Raw genomic sequence first — 17,200 nt, forward strand, 5'->3', positions numbered from 1 at the left:
CCAAACTACCAAGCCAATTCTTACACTGGGAAGGTAACAAGCTTCCGGGGACCGGTTTCTGGCATTTCAGCCGTCGTCGGCCCGGCTTGCTTGAATCCTGATGGTGCAATGAGCAAGGGACTCACATCTGAGTATACCCTTCCAAATGCCAGAAACCGGTCCCCGGTAGCTTGTCTCCTTTCTGGTGAAGAATTGGCTTGGTAGTTTAGTCTGCCCTGTTCCCATGATGCACTGGGCCAGGGACAGACTGATTTGCATATAGCCAGGTTCTGAGCTGGGATGGTGAAGTGAGCTAAATAACGGTGATGGATCAAGCCCTGATCTTTGGACTGGGTAAGAGTGGTCTGCTTAATTCAGACACTCTGTTCATCACCACCCCTTTTTCTGAATCGTTTTTGGCCACTATAGGTGTGGCAGGGTATACTCAGACATGAGTCCCTTGCTCACTGCACCATCAGGATTCAAGCAAGCCGGGCCGACGACGGCTGAAATGCCAGAAACCGGTCCCCGGTAGCTTGTCTCCTTTCTGGTGAAGAATTGGCTTGGTAGTTTAGTCTGCCCTGTTCCCATGATGCACTGGGCCAGGGACAGACTGATTTGCATATAGCCAGGTTCTGAGCTGGGATGGTGAAGTGAGCTAAATAACGGTGATGGATCAAGCCCTGATCTTTGGACTGGGTAAGAGTGGTCTGCTTAATTCAGACACTCTGTTCATCACCACCCCCTTTTCTGAATCGTTTTTGGCCACTATAGGTGTGGCAGGGTATACTCAGACATGAGTCCCTTGCTCACTGCACCATCGGGATTCAAGCAAGCCGGGCCGACGACGGCTGAAATGCCAGAAACCGGTCCCCGGTAGCTTGTCTCCTTTCTGGTGAAGAATTGGCTTGGTAGTTTAGTCTGCCCTGTTCCCATGATGCACTGGGCCAGGGACAGACTGATTTGCATATAGCCAGGTTCTGAGCTGGGATGGTGCAGTGAGCTAAATAACGGTGATGGATCAAGCCCTCATCTTTGGACTGGGTAAGAGTAGTCTGCTTAATTCAGACACTCTGTTCATCACCACCCCCTTTTCTGAATCGTTTTTGGCCACTATAGGTGTGGCAGGGTATACTCAGACATGAGTCCCTTGCTCACTGCACCATCAGGATTCAAGCAAGCCGGGCCGGCGATGGCTGAAATGCCAGAAACCGGTCCCCGGTAGCTTGTCTCCTTTCTGGTGAAGAATTGGCTTGGTAGTTTAGTCTGCCCTGTTCCCATGATGCACTGGGCCAGGGACAGACTGATTTGCATATAGCCAGGTTCTGAGCTGGGATGGTGCAGTGAGCTAAATAACGGTGATGGATCAAGCCCTGATCTTTGGACTGGGTAAGAGTGGTCTGCTTAATTCAGACACTCTGTTCATCACCACCACCTTTTCTGAATCGTTTTTGGCCACTATAGGTGTGGCAGGGTATACTCAGACATGAGTCCCTTGCTCACTGCACCATCAGGATTCAAGCAAGCTGGGCCGACGATGGCTGAAATGCCAGAAACCGGTCCCCGGTAGCTTGTCTTCTTTCTGGTGAAGAATTGGCTTGGTAGTTTAGTCTGCCCTGTTCCCATGATGCACTGGGCCAGGGACAGACTGATTTGCATATAGCCAGGTTCTGAGCTGGGATGGTGCAGTGAGCTAAATAACGGTGATGGATCAAGCCCTGATCTTTGGACTGGGTAAGAGTGGTCTGCTTAATTCAGACACTCTGTTCATCACCACCCCCTTTTCTGAAACATTCTAGCATGAGGCATAAATATACGTAGAACTGTTTTTTGGTGCCCAGATGTGAAATTGACTAATGGTCAATCTGAGATGTTTTTAAGGTTGTAGTGTTAAACAATTTTGGTCAGGTTTTTAGAGACACTTTGGGGAAAAAATACTTCATCACATTTGATTTGACAGATGAGACTAGTGAGGCAGCCATAACTGGCGGAGGAGTAGAGTGGCTAGCAATATGAAAAGTTATAACCTTAATTTCAATTTATTGTGGTAAAATGTTTTCCTAGATGTTATGAAGTTTGCCTAAAGAATGGGGTTATCGAGTGCTGAATTTGAGCTGGTGGTTGTTGGTGGGGCAAACTGGTACTTATTTTTTGGGGACCGGCACTTATTTTTCCTCATCGGACTTTAATCCAGAGCAAAAGACAGAATGACACAAAATGGGGAAGAAAAAGGAATAAAAAGATGTACATGTAACATTGGGAAAAAGCAGGGATGACAAAGAACTTGCAGGAGTGAAATAAAGAAATGTATGAAAGAGGCATGAGGAGCAATGAAGACTTCACAGCCTTTGTATTTGGCAACTCCGATATCAGTACTGCTGGCCATGAGTTTCTGAGCAAAACTGTGGGCCCCCAGCACTTATTATTTTACAAATGAAGCACTGGCCCCTTTATCCCAGACATAAATTACTGAAAATTGCTAAAAATTGCTTTTAAGATGAATGCTGACCAAAGTAGGTAGCGTGAGTGGATATTGTGTAGGAGACCTTAAGCAAAATCAGCTACATACCGCTTATTAGATTTCAGGCAACAAGACAGTGAGCCTTTCCAAAATATCTACGCTGTTCTATACTAGGGCAGACACAATTAGTAGGCACGAGACTGCTGTGGAAAGGGGTGCGGCGGTGGACTGGACATAAGAGCAGTTACACGAGCTCAGTTATGAAATGGGGCAGATCATTTTATTAGCAAATGTATGTGAATTGATGTGGTGTAAATCAAGAGAGACCAAGGATGCTCTCCACCATTACAGATGAATAACAAACGAATCTGTCATTCAGCCTCATCTGGTAGAAGTGGCAGGGAAAATCCTGTAGGCATTCTTTCAATCTGTCCCCACTAATTCTCCAGCTTACTGAGCACTTGTGTTGGTAGCTCTATGATCACATATCTTTGACACCAGATCTAGGGAGACTGAGAGAAAAGCTGCATTTGAAAGGGGAGTTACTTTATCTCAACCTTGATGGCATTAAGTACTGTATCCCTCATCAGCTGCTGAATGTCCACACACTCGTCCACTTTAGCTTTGTGTGGTATGCCATGTGTGGATCCACTGCAACTTGTTTCTGTGTTACTTTTCATTTTCCTTTTTATTTACTTGTTTATAGAATGTTACTTCTGGTCTGAAGTTGACACATCCTAGCACACAATGAAAGAGAAGATAATGAAAGGATCATTACACAACTATAAAATGTTAACGAACACCTACTGAAGATACTCCAGCCTGAATATCAAAGTCCATATTTAATCCAGAGATGAGACAAATTGGTAATGCAGAAACACTTTTATTGTTGTGCAGGTTGACACAAGGAAGCCAACAAATAAATAAAGAGGTTCAAGGAAGCAAAAAATCCACATTTTGCAAATTTGTAATTCTTCACTTGTTGATAGAAGTATAGAAACTATTCACCTTCGGTTTTCTAGGAGAAAGACACATTTATTAAACCATTCATTGGAATGTATATTTCAATATTGACACAACATAAGTTATTAATGACTGCATCAAGCAAGCTCTTAAAAAAATGAATTTTACAAAAAAATAAGTGTATTCTTTCAAGGAAGCAAAAAACATATGGATAGTATTAACAACACAAAGACGATTTTGTCTTTTTCTAAAAGGGACACAGATCCACAGTGACCTATTACTTTTTGGAGAGTTACGTCCGAAAATGTTAGAAGTGGTAGCCTTGTATAACTAGTAATTATGACGGCAATATCAATCCATTAGTATCGCTAAAGGTGTTCACTGTCAAGAACAAGTTTGTATTTTTTTAAAAAAAATAAGCTTTTGTGTTTATGACGGTTAAGAATGGAGGTTTTATTGTACAAAAGTATACTTCTGTGGCACCGAGGTAAATGTATTTCCCTCACCTGCCACTAATGAATTTTCTTTTACATCGGTAGAACATTTTGTGTTATGATTCGCACATAAATATGAATTCCATTCACTGCGAAAGTGAAGAAGCAGCAGAAGAACTCCTAAGAGAGATATACCATCTAAAAAGTCATTTTAAAACAAGTCCAAGTAGAGCTGCAATTCTCTGATCTTTCCGGCCTGGACTACTGGAGTGCCATCTAGGTGGCCATTCCTTCGCGCCTCTCGACGTCCAGATCAATGTATTCAAACTTTAAACCTCTACTGAACTCCAGCTTACATTGACTTTGTACATAACAATTGCTTTGAATTATTTCCAAGTATTTCCGCCATACACACATTTTCAACTCAGTAGACAAACTCTTCTCAAGGTCCTAAAACTTGACAACTAAGTTTAAAACTGTTTTTCTACGTAGAGTCTCTTGCTGCAAGCTTAAAAAGGCACAGAGCTAACCTTCTCCAGTAGTGCTACAATCTGTCGAAATTCGACCCTTTCCATGGCTTTGCCTGATCCCCGAATTGCAAATGCTACATTCAATTAAACTCTTCCTTGAGTTCCCAGTCTGCACTGGCTACGCTGTTTCCCATCCTTCTGTAAGTCTACCTCACTCTTTTTAATCCGTCCACTGCAACTTCAAATTCGTTAAAGTGCTCCAAAGCTGGTACAGAGTATGATGTTGGCAAAGTTAAAAACTATAAACCAAATCGTAATTAAGACACGTGTTTGATTTAGCTTACCTTGCTCCCAACGTCACGACTCTTGGTCCTGAGTTTATTCACTTGGGATTCAGCAATGTCTGCTCTCTCCTCTGCTTCTTCAAGCTCATGTTGCACTTTCCTAAATCGAGTCAGATGTGCATTGGCTTGTTCCTCCTAATGGAAGGAAGACAACAACATAAAAGGCATGTAAATGTAATGAATTTGCAGAACTACCCTAGCTTGTCAATGCCAATTGTAAATAGGATCGTTTTCTCGAACTGTTGTAAAAATGCATCCTAACATACTTCATATCCTGTCACCTATAACATTTGTTTTGGTGCAAAGAAAAGTTGTGTACAGGTGGTGGGAATTCTGGTCCACTCTTCTAAATGGTATAAAACCAGAAGGGTTTTCCTCAACACCACATTTGATAGGAATGTAAAGAGCGTCAAGTACCAACATTTGACCCTGATTACAACTTTAAGCCAATAGAAAATCATTCACCTAATCTGAACTGGAAATTCCTGGACCTTGTGATTCTAAGGAGCATATCTGAATGAACTATTCTAAACTAGAAGTAAATGGCCCATGTTGTTTCAGCCAAGACTACCTGTGTTCCTTATCTGCCATTAGATTATGTGTAACTACACTGAGCCTGTTTCTCCACACGTGTGCCTTTGCATGGCAATCCAATTGAAACGTTTTCAATAGATTAGAACAATACTTGCAGTTCCCATCTGGGCTAGTGGAAATCCAGACTCTCGTCTGCACCACTCAGAGGCTCCTCTTTTATTTAAATATTGTAAAAATCTTTTGAGTATATTTTCTTACAACAAATAGTTTGTAAAAAGCTACATAAGTCAACTGAAACCCCCAGGTTTCTGTGGCACACAGATGCATAGGAAACATCAAGTGACAATGTCAGCCTTAAGCCACAATGAAGTTGGTAAATACTCAGATCGGAAAATGGCACAATTCCATCCCTAGACCCACACAGATCACAGCCATTGCAGGGACTCTCATAGCCCATAGCTCACCACCATCACTCCTCATCTGCCTCAGACCAACGATCTATATATATATTTATGAACTTCTGGGGTCAACCCTGCAGGCAGTATTTCATCTCCTCTCCTTGCCTACATCACTCCATATTGTATTCCCAGTCTCTCAATGTACGAATCTGTGGATAATCCCCACAAATTATCACATCCCTCCTTGCCACCGTCAGTGCAACAGTGCACAGCAAAAGTGTGTCACTATTAAGGTCACCTCTTCCCAGATGCCCAGGCAGATCAACCTAAGAGTGAGCTCCAGGAATTCCCCCAGCACCCCACAGAGCCTGCGTTAAACCCCTTTCCTGAAGGCCCTTACTCACAATCAGACAACAAACGAATACTCAACGCATCTCGCACAGGGACGTGCCTTTCCAAATGTAGCCTGTTCCGACTGTAGAATATACATTCAGAAGCTGTTACATTTGCCTTTAAAAGGCCCTGGCCTGCTGGCCTCCTGGCGAAACATGTGTCGGCTGCCTTTGTTTTCACTTGCATTCAAATAAAAAGGATAAGACTATAATGACACAGTATTATACTTCCTGTATCTACCACGCCAAATCCGGATTGTGGGATTTGAATACCCAAGGATTTGATATTATCATTTTGGCACAAACCTATCAAACTTGTGAAAACTTACCTTATACCAGGTGGACCCTGGGTGAAACCACCTGATAGGCATGTGCTATAGCTACAATTGGGTTCGACTAATTGTGTGTAAACCCTGTTATCACCCACTACCCAAAAGCCATTAAACTTGGGTACTCCCAAAGTGTACGGAGCAGCATTCCCCGCTGTCCAAAGCCCCCCAGGAGAGTTCCATGTCACATCTCCCATAACACAGAGCCTTGTGCGTGTAAAGTATGCCCAGTGCAACAGCTTTACCTTCCCTGGGGTATTTACAGGCCTCCTCCCACTCATCCTCCTCCATTCTACCCAGGTCTCACTTTCCTCTTTCTCATAGTCTCTGTTACGGGGCCTACCCATTGCTAAGGTGTGTGGAATATGTCTGTGAAATAGCATGTCTGCAAAGCGGGCGACCACTGCCTAATATTCCAAGGGGTTATCGTCCGCCAGGTACTGAGGGTAGGAAATCTGCTGTGTCAAGATAGACCTCATCTATAGATCTCGTAAACAATGACCCCCCGGAATATGAAACTGGCTTTGCAAGTTCGAGCACGTCAGCATTCCCTCCCCTCCCCAGAGATCATCTACTTTTGAGATGACAATCATATTCCAGTGCCAGTGGCTCAACAGTCTTCGGAACTCTGCCAACGTACCTGAATCCGACTGCGGTGTCTCCAGTGCCAATTGACCAGTTGATCACATTCCAGGAGAGGATTCTAAGATAGGTGCCCTTGGCTAGTTGTTGAGAACCCATCTGTACCATTGTCTGTGAGTGATCCAAGTGTTCCGAATTCCTTCATCTGCCACTTTGCCCCCAATTGCCCTAGAGCAGCTGCAGCTCCCTTCAACTGTACCCTCCCAAACCCTATCCCTGCCACCTCATTCTGCGAGTATTTAAAGACCCACCCCCAATGCTCAAGGCACCTGTTTCCCCCCGAACTTTGGGTTTTGTTTAGCACCATAACTCGTCCAGTAGGGGTACTGTGTGGCCCCCCCTGCTGGTTCAGACTCCAGCCAGAGCACAGTCACCCTGCTCATATGACACCCCCACAGCCCTGAACCCCAGAGGAGTCCCATAGGCATCCCACCATCAGGCAACCTTATCTGTTGTCATGGGGTAGTCCTCAGAAGGGCTACTTTCTCAACATCTGCACTGGAGCTATTCGACCCATCTTCCGAGAGCCCCAGATTCCAAGCAAAGGCCACTAAGGGATGAAGGAGGCCACGTTGTAGCTCCACAACCATCTTTTCCTTGTCTCTCTCCGTTCGTGCCTCAGTCTTGGTGGGCACTTTTCAGGATGGCCCTGCGGCATCAGGTGGCCCTGCCTCTTCAGCCAGTCCCACGCCTCCTTTGCCTCCCTGGAGAAATTAACTGATGTGCCCACAACCACCCAGACTTCGTGGTCAAAAACAGCAAGGCATACTTGAGTTTGAGATGCCACAGATGTTTCTTCACAGACAAAAAGGAATCACTTTTATGTTGGACTGAAGTTGTATAGTCTGGGTAGATGCTCATCCAGCTGTCCTCAACCCACCAGGTCACATGATCTTGTGCCAAGTGTAGGATGCCGTCCTGGAAATTGAGCAAGCAGGACACTATTGGACTGGATCACAGTCAAGGTGCCAGGGAACGACCCAAATCATATGCACCTCTCCACATAGAACAATGTTGTCCACCTACCCCCGAGCACCTCGGAAGACAGCCATTGCTCCACAAAGAGTTCCCTCAGGTGTCCCTCCGCCTAATCCATGACCCCCAGCAAATGCATATTGTTACGGCAGGTGCACCCCTCAGCATCTTCCACCTCTCTGTTTGAACTTCCATCTCACTCTGCAGCCAGGTAAATCTTCCTTGTGGTCCCTCACAGCTGGTTGAAGCTGGGCCATATTCGACTCTGCATCAGTGACCCTATCGGCCAGGATCAATAGATCCACATCAATCACCACTGCCTTTATTTTATGCTCCGGTGCCTCCTTCTAGTCTCGGATGACTGCCAGGATCATGGCAGTGTGGGCTTCAAGTCCAATATGGCTCCCACCGGAGCGTGGAGCTCTAAGGCCTCCTTCACCAGCGTGGCACCCTCTTGTGTTTTTGCATAACCTTGTAGGTGCAAGCAGGCCCAGGCCCACAATCATCCATCAGCTCCCTCACCAGCAGCCAAATGACCCTCAACTGTCTCCCTCGGGTGGCCCTGCATCCAGGGCCAGACAGGGGAGGGACTCATTGCCAAGTCACTTCTACACCCACCGAGGGCCCTCTTCTCCACCTGACCTACCAACAGCTCCAACAGGGATCTGAACCGCCGATGTCTCTGCAGGACCCACTCCTTGGCATTGTTGCACCAGAGGAGGAGTGGTGGATTCTGATGGCATGGGCCCAAGCCGGCCACAGCAGCATTGCGTATCGTAGTTGTGCCCACCCCCAGGCAAACCTCAGCTCCTAGGGTCCATTCATGTCGTATCTTGGCTCTCTCCAAGATTACTGGAACCTCCAAGAGGGCCGAGCCGTGCAGGCCCACCTGCCGGGTCCACAGCACCCACATTGGATTCCACATACTTCCCCGTGCCCCCAGTGCCTCTTTATGGGGTCGGCCCAGCACAGCCTCCTATGCTGCCCAATCACATACCCTCCCGGCCTGGCACACCTGGCTGGACGCGGCCCCACTGTGCGCCATATCAGGCACCTCCAGGGCCCGCTGGCACCCCCGCGTCATCCGGCACTTCTCCGGGCAGTCAGCCATCAGCAGCTGTGGAGAGAATCTCCCCGCGGCCCAGCTCATCACACTATCAGCCCGGCCACAGGAGGCTCCTGGAAATTAGCCTCTAAGCCCGTATTGGGCTCCACTTCTTCTCTGTGTCGTCCCCAATACACCCAGGACCTCAATTAGCTACACAGGACATGGGGCTGGGATAGATGGCTCAGGATACTTACACCAGCAGGCCAGTCGCATCAGAACATCGGGCTATGTGTCAGACTCCATTGATGCATTTACCCCCCCCCCCAACGAGGCTCCTCTAGACAACATGTCCTCCATGACCAGCAGTCCAGCTAAGGGCACAAACTAGAGTGCTTTTGAATATCACAGTACACTAAATAGTCCTGCAAACATTCCTGAAGCAGAAGTCTTACTATTATCAGAATCTGTTTGGGAATTTATAAAAGTAAGTGAAGGCACATTGTTTTAATCATGGACTGTTATGGTAGTTCGTTCTCCTAGATCAGTATTTCTTTTTAATATGTTTTTAGAATTCTCAGCTGTGCTTTTCAACCTTGCTATTGCATAGTGTGGTAGTTAGACTCCTATCACACATTGTTTGTATAATCACAGTGTTATGTAAAGAAAGTCATTCTACAGCCAGAAGAAGTCCTGGCAGGACATTTGTGAACCAGTAGCTCTATTTTGATGTGTGCATAGGTGCCTGTTTCACATAAACAGTATGTTTAAAAATATTTTTTAACTTACCGATTCTTCAACTTGTCTCTTGTAGGCTTTGACCTTTAATTGCAATTTGTCTGCTAAGTCCTGGAGCCTTAGGACATTCTTCTTATCTTCTTCAGACTTAAGCAAAAGGAGAATACACATCATCAGTTCAATATCTGGTTGTACTTTCATTGACCACAGTCTGGTAAAGTTAAAAACAAATGTAGACTACATGTAGAAGATGTATACTCTGATAAGAACATCAGTATGTATGTTCTTGCTGTTCTTGGATGTTGCAAAATATTCAGTTAGGTTATCAAAGACACATAAATATGGTAGACTATAATAGCTTCTGAGACACACTGGACATGTCTTCTGGTGGGAGCAGATGTAGTTGTCCAAGGCGCCTTAAGTGAATCGAAGACTTAGAGAGGCTGTACTTAAAAAATAATACTTTTTACATTATAAAAGCATTACTCTTAGAGGAGCTAAAAGAAAAGCTAATCTATAAACGAAGGGAACGAGAAGTACAGTAAAGTTAAACTTCATGGAGAATAGCCAATTACTTATGACTATAACATAATTCGAACAGTAAATGTACAAATACCTGATATGTCAGTTCCTTAACTCGCCTCTCGTACTTGCGGACACCCTTAATGGCTTCTACCCCGCGTTTCTGTTCAGCTTCCAGCTCGTTCTCCAGTTCATGGACCTGAGAGTGACATTAATATGGTTATATTATTCCCTCACTGACCCTTACCTCCGGACCCAACAATTTAAACTCTGCCGTGTAACTCACTCTGCTCTCCAGTTTCTGGAGCTGCTTCTTCCCTCCCTTCATCGCGAGCTGCTCAGCCTCATCCAGGCGATGCTGCAGGTCCTTCACGGTCTGCTCCAGGTTCTTCTTCATCCTCTCAAGATGGGCGCTTGTGTCTTGTTCCTTCTTCAGCTCCTCAGTCATCAAAGCAGCCTTCATGAAAGCATAGAAATGTGACTTACTATAGAAAACAACAGATTCCTTTGAATCAAATTCTTCTAATAAATCACATTAACTAAAAAGAGTAATAAAATCCAAATAGGTATTGTTACAGTAAGTGACTGTTCAATTTGACTGAGCTTCTAAAATGTCAATTTTTATTTTGTGCAATAACCAGTCCCAAGTGTACTTACATATTGTTTTGTGATAACTCAAAATAAATATATACTATAAGGAACTTACATCGGTAATGGCCTTCTTGGCTTTTTCTTCAGCATTCCTGGCTTCCTGGATGGCTTCCTCTACTTCGCTCTGGAGCTGGCTGCTGTCACTCTCAAGCTTCTTTTTGGCGTTGATCAAACTTGTATTCTTAAAAGGAAAGAAAAATGCATTCACCATTAACCTGTGAGTAAGTGGAAAACCACCAAGTTCATGATTGATTTCAAACCACACAATACCTGACAGAAATGCCCATGTGCTTTGTTCTCTTTGCACCCTTTATACACTAATTTTCTTTAAAGACTCCATTGTTTGTAATAGGATATATATATATATCCGTGATCAAGCCTTCGGCTGACGAATGAGCGAAAAATAAAGCTGTTGGTTTAAGCTTTACATCTGCCTGCTTGTGTGCCTCCTTACCCCCGGTGCTGGGCTGGACCCGGCCAGAAATAAAGGTTCTACCTGAGAATGGAGGAGCTGCAAACGTTCACTGGCATCAAGAAGTTCTTGTTCAGCAGATTTACGAGATCGCTCTGTCTGTTCAAGAGTAGCTCTTAGCTCTTCAATTTCTGCCTGCTGCAGATTGTTTCTACGTTCAGTAACAGCCACCTGTTCCTTCAGGTCTTCTTGTCCCCTAGTAGCATCATCAAGATGTAATTGAGCATCCTATAAAAAATAAGCATGTTATGACTTAGCTATCTTTACCCGAAAGGAAAGGTGAACACCACTTGTCTCCTGTTATTATCAAAGTACCTTGAGTTGACCTTGTATGTTTCTGAGCTGCTTCTGTGCTTCTGCAGCCTGGCGGTTGGCATGGCTGAGCTGAATCTCTATTTCATTCAGATCTCCTTCCATTTTCTTCTTCAGCCTCAGAGCATCATTCCTGCTTCTGATCTCAGAGTCGAGTGTGCTCTGCAGAGAATCTACAGCCCTCTGGTTGTTCCTCTTCAGCTGCTCAATCTCCTCATCTTTTTCTGCAATCTTCCTGTCAACCTCGGATTTCACCTGGTTCAGCTCAAGTTGGATTCGCAGGATCTTAGCTTCTTCATGTTCCAATGATCCCTTTTAAAACATAAAAATACAGTTTAAAGACCATTTACTCATTGCTCAGTCTCACCAATTCAACTCCATTGTTTTATTGTTATTAACGTGTATCTTTTACATACTTCTGCTTCTTCCAGAGCTGTTTGGAAATCACTCTTTTCTTGTTCAACCTGCTTTTTGGCTTTTTCCAGTTCATGAATACACTTTCCAGTTTCTCCAATCTGTTCAGTAAGATCTGAGATCTCCTCTGAAAAGGATATAGATATACAATGAATGTAGCACATTTCTAAAGAAATATGTATTAACCTTCGGAATAATCAATATAAAAGAGGTCTTTAATGAGATTCATTTGTATGGGATATTGCTTTGCTGACTTTCCCCTGCAAGCAATTTGGTAATTAATTATTTCTCTTTGTATACCCGAAATGAAATTGTTTGTGCTTTGAGATATTTAACTGATTTCTAGGCCCTTATAAATAGTATAACCTTTCTCATCTGTAGTTTTGATAAGTAGTCTTCTGTAAGTATTTTTGGTTTGACCTCTAAGTCTTGTCAAGTGGTCTCCAGCAAACAAGTGGCTTTTAGTCATGCTTATCTTTTACTGTCTCTAGTTAACCTTTAACCCAGTGGCCTTTTTCGGGCTTTTTTTACACTCTCTCTAGTTAACCTTCCACTATTTAGCTGATCACAAACATATTATTTTGATTAATTTCTGCTACACAAAATGCAGTAAACTGTGCACAAACCCCAGAGTCACTAGCTTATTATGCTGTCTAATATGTTACCTCTTAGTTCAGGCCTACTGAATTTACTCCATTCAACCATGGAGCCATCATTTAAATGGTCCACAACAATTTTCAGAAAAGTCTCTGCATTTTCATAGAGAGAGTTTGATACAATGGCAGCCAGTCTGACTTAGAAGCATCTTTCATTGCTAACTTAGATGAATAAATATTGTTGGGCAGTTTTCTATCCCAATTCTAGAACAGAGTCAATCAAAAGATAGCATCATTGACGATTAAAAAAAACTTAAGTGTGATGCAGCTATAGTTCAGGTGTTGCTATTTCACAAATGAACAATAATGTTAAATTCGATTTTGTATTTTAAAACAGGCATTATTCATAATCACTTATAAATCACAAATATTATTGGCCATTATGTTAACTAAATATTTGTGAGAATTAAGATTGGCGAAATTGTTAACAGTTATCATATATTTGTATCTTGAGTAACTTGAGCTTCATTAGCATATACTGAGAAACCTACGTTGCAGGTTCTTGTTTTCACGTTTCAAGGTTTCAAGGTGATCCAGAGACTCCTCATACGCATTCTTCATCTTGAACAGTTCAGTACTCAAGGAGCGGGTATCCTTCAGAGCAGCTTCTAATTCAGCCTGGCCTTCCTCATACTTTTGTTTCCAGTCTGCAAGGACCTGTTAAAAAATTATGCAGTACACTTAGCAAAACTGCACAAAGTACATGAAATGCTTTCTATGAATCAATGCATCAGGTGTTACCTTATCGAAGTTCTTCTGTTTCTTGTCAAGAGCTGCAGCAGCACTGTTAGCTCTCTCAACATCGACCATGAAGTCCTCTACTTCAGACTGTAGTCTCTGCTTGGTCTTTTCCAGAGATGCACACTTAGAGTTCACAGCTTCAACCTGTTCCTCAGCATCCTGAAGTCTCTGAGCCAGCTTTTTCCTAGATATTTGCAAGAACCAGATTATTATACAGTGGAAATAACTCAGCTATTTCACATCAACATATATTGGCTTATTGAACTCCGCATACTTGGCCTCTTCCAGTTCCTCTGTCCGCTGAATGGCATCAGTTTCATACTTGGTCCTCCACTGGGCAACTTCCCCATTGGCTTTGGACAGAGCACGCTGGATCTCTGCCTTGGCTTCTTGTTCTTCTTCATATTGCTCACGGAGCAAATCGCAATCATGCCGAGCAGATTGCAAAGCATGTGCCAAGGCATTCTTTGCCTGTAAGTAGACCAAAATGTAAATACACCTTTACAGTGTTAATATGGTATGACACAGCATTTCAGAATGAAAGAGTAGAAGTGTGGTGCTGTTTTTGAATGACATTGGTTCGACAATAAGCAAGCATTATGCTGTTATGGTATGTAGAATTGTAGAGCGCACTATCACCCGGGAAAGTTTCCTGGAGCTAAGCAGGTGCAAGCCTAGCCAAACATAAGGCCTAGAGGGGCCTATTCGAAAAGCCAGGTCTTCAGCTTCCTGTAGAATTTAAAAAGTGAGGGGGAGGTTCCTATGCATAGTAGCGTGTTGTTCATCGCTTTAGGATCGATGTAAGAGAATGCTTGACTGACAGATCTGGTTTCTTTATGACTGGGATGTATGCAAGTAGCCGACCGGATGAGCATAGGTGTCTGGAAGGTTTGTGAAAGCAAATGTGATTGTTGAAGTATGCAAGGCCAGCACTACGTATTGCCTTGAAAGTGTTGGTGAATAGTTTAAATTGTGCTTGTTTACGTATGCAAAGCTAGTGGACCCCCTTCAGGTGAGATGTGAGTGCGGCTTGGAAGGTTTAGAGTGATTCTGGCAACTGAGTTCCGATTAATCTGCAGCCTTCTGTTGAGTTTATCTTTAGATAGTTGGACTTCATCCAGTGGGCGATTTCAGTCCTGCAGGCCTTGAATTTTATCACGGTACGGGGCATTTAATGCATGAGGGAGGTAATGAGTTGTGTGTTGTTGGCGTAGGAGAGGATGTTGATGTTGTGAGAGTGAATGATACTGGCTAGAGTGTTCGTGTATGCGTTGAAGAGTGAGGACGATTGCAGAACTTCGCAGATGAGGTCACAGACATTCGAGGTGCATGATGCTAGGCTGACTGACTGGGCCCTTCTAGTGAGGAAAGAGCAGAACCATCAGAGTATGTGTCCTTGGATCCTGATGTTGTATGGGCGTTGGATGAGGATGGGGTGGGGTGGGAGACCTTGTCAAATGCTGCAGAAAGGTTCAGGAGATGAGGGCTGCTTTGTCTACTCTGTCCAGACTCATGTGGATCATGTATCAAGGAGCCGTCTTAGAGAGTAATGTATTTCTGTATGTGATGATCTGGTTTGACAGAAGTATATGTAAACAAACTTAAATGCTTCTCAAATTTCAGTGACTTGATATGATTTTTTTCATGGGCCATTATCTGTGAAAAAAAAGTCTTTATGTTGGGCTCATGCTTCAGAGAAGTTTTAACGAAATATGGTCTCAGACAGCCGTGACTATGCCAATATCGATGTGCAAATGTGACTCTACTGTACTTATGAGCTTTTTCTTATCCTGGATGTACAGATCCCTATCATGCGTTCATAAGATTGAGGGGATCATACTGCTCGATTCCTCTCAGCTGTTTTTAATTTGAGATAACTAAGATACGCGGCCACACGTCTCCTGCTTTAATGCACTTCGTAATACCCTGTTACAGAACAGTATCATTTCCTAACAATGTCAATAACCTATGGGTTCTTGTCTTGGCAACATTTTCTTTCCATAACAGGTTCTCCTGTCACCACCCCTCTGACTTGTGTTTCCAGGTAGAGAATTTAAAAGACTTCGGCCAGTAGTGTCAGAGATCTTTCCCTCATGGTCTCTCAATTGTTGACTAATTTTGTACGTTTTCTATCTAAAATGAGAGCCCAGTGAAGCCACTTCACTTCGCTGTCATTCAAGAATCTCTCTAACTCATCCACTCTATTTGCGTGGGCTTCCTTAACTGCGTGAAAATGTAGTATGCATTCCATTACCTGAACTGACACGGTGAAAAGGCGGTGGTGCTTTGAAAGGGAAGTATGCATGTTCTTGAGCTCCATTAATATTGTCTCTTACTTTCCCTTATGCTACTAACCCATAAAATGCATGTCATTCATTTCAAATGCTGTTTCTATCATCACAATGTGGCCTTCAATATTCTGTGAAGACATTTGTTTGGGGCAGACCAAAATAAGGTACCTTTGTTTCCTCTTCCAGCTGTCTCTTCAGCTCTTCTGTCTGCTGGGTGAAGGCTTGTTTGCCTCTAGTGAGCTGGGAGATCAACGATTCCTTTTCATCCAGTTGGCGAGAGAGTTCACCTTTAACGAACAAGCATGTCATGTAAGTACCTTTCATGTAAATTGCTTTCCTGACATATTTTTGTTTCTTCTTGGGATATATTTCCTGAGGTTGTGTGTATACAGTAATTATCCCCTCACACCAAGAGCATGAAACTTTGGAGCCTATAAGGATGGCAGGCGTACTTTTGTCCGCACGCCACCCTAGCAGTGCTGGGTCCGGCTGCCAGTGGTGCGGGGGTCCCGCACCGGCGATTAGGATGCCACCACCACCGTGGTGGTGGCATCCTCCATTCCCAGCATTGTGGCGGGCGGTGCTCACAACACCGCCCGCCACAATGCTGGAAATGCACTGTGTGCATTGTCATGCACAAGGTGACAGGCACGAGAGGTGCCTGCCACCATGTCCATGACAATGCAGGAGGGTACCATAGGTACTCCCCATGTCCACCCCCCAATACCCTGGGGGCCCACAACGGGCCCCCGAAAGCAAAATCCGCGTGGCTTTTGCCGCCACTGAAAGGCTGCTTCCCCCTCCCATGCAAATATGGGTGGCGGTGTCTAGCGGACACTGCCACTATATATAGCCCCTTTTCCTCCCAGTCAAATGATTGACCGGAGGAACCCGGCGGACGGTCATTCCGTCCGCCGGGGTCCCCCCGCCAATCTAATATGGCGGGGGGAAATGGGTGGCGGGCGGGCGGGTAGGATGTAGGGCGGATCGCCACCACCATGTGGGCGGTGGCGATCCCCCCTACATCCTAATAGACCCCTTGGTTTGTAGCATCCACTGTCATAATGAATACATTACATTAAAGATAATTGTGAGGTGCTTTGAGAAGAATGCTATCAGTCATGCATGTTGGAACAGGGTATCAATATTGCTAAATATTCCTTTATGAATCTTGTAAGCATTGCTCTATAACTTTAACGATATGTGCTATAAATCAACAAACATTTGTGTAAAAATTCGTACCATTTTCCGTCTGGAAGCGTGCCTTCTGAGTGGTGAGGTCATTAATGAGACGCTGATGCTCGTCATCTTTAGCTTTAACCTCACTGAGTTGGTCTTCCAACAGACGACTCACCTTCTCAAGGTTGGCCTTTAAAAAAAGATTGCATTGGCATTATAATCCATAACTGTATGAACCTTCATTATCCGAAGACTGAA

General features: G+C 44.2%; 1 protein-coding gene across 1 annotated transcript in view; it reads right to left on the bottom strand.

Annotated features, from left to right (window-relative positions):
* Positions 1 to 3,307: 3,307 nt before the first annotated feature.
* Positions 3,308 to 17,200, bottom strand: part of LOC147684413 (myosin-4-like) — a 60,385-nt gene continuing 46,492 nt past the window's right edge. The window contains exons 27-40 of the mRNA XM_086940337.1: positions 17,006 to 17,132; positions 15,932 to 16,050; positions 13,747 to 13,943; positions 13,473 to 13,656; positions 13,223 to 13,388; positions 12,078 to 12,202; positions 11,665 to 11,973; positions 11,374 to 11,577; positions 10,933 to 11,058; positions 10,513 to 10,683; positions 10,321 to 10,425; positions 9,756 to 9,851; positions 4,652 to 4,786; positions 3,308 to 3,458 (exon numbers count right to left, since the gene is read on the bottom strand). Of these exons, the coding sequence (XP_086796463.1) occupies positions 3,441 to 3,458; positions 4,652 to 4,786; positions 9,756 to 9,851; positions 10,321 to 10,425; positions 10,513 to 10,683; positions 10,933 to 11,058; positions 11,374 to 11,577; positions 11,665 to 11,973; positions 12,078 to 12,202; positions 13,223 to 13,388; positions 13,473 to 13,656; positions 13,747 to 13,943; positions 15,932 to 16,050; positions 17,006 to 17,132 (2,082 nt within the window). The 3' untranslated portion in view covers positions 3,308 to 3,440. The remainder of the gene's footprint in view (positions 3,459 to 4,651; positions 4,787 to 9,755; positions 9,852 to 10,320; positions 10,426 to 10,512; positions 10,684 to 10,932; positions 11,059 to 11,373; positions 11,578 to 11,664; positions 11,974 to 12,077; positions 12,203 to 13,222; positions 13,389 to 13,472; positions 13,657 to 13,746; positions 13,944 to 15,931; positions 16,051 to 17,005; positions 17,133 to 17,200) is intronic.

Source organism: Lissotriton vulgaris, chromosome 10 (assembly GCF_964263255.1).
Source record: "Lissotriton vulgaris chromosome 10, aLisVul1.2, whole genome shotgun sequence".
Classification (NCBI taxonomy): domain Eukaryota; kingdom Metazoa; phylum Chordata; class Amphibia; order Caudata; family Salamandridae; genus Lissotriton; species Lissotriton vulgaris.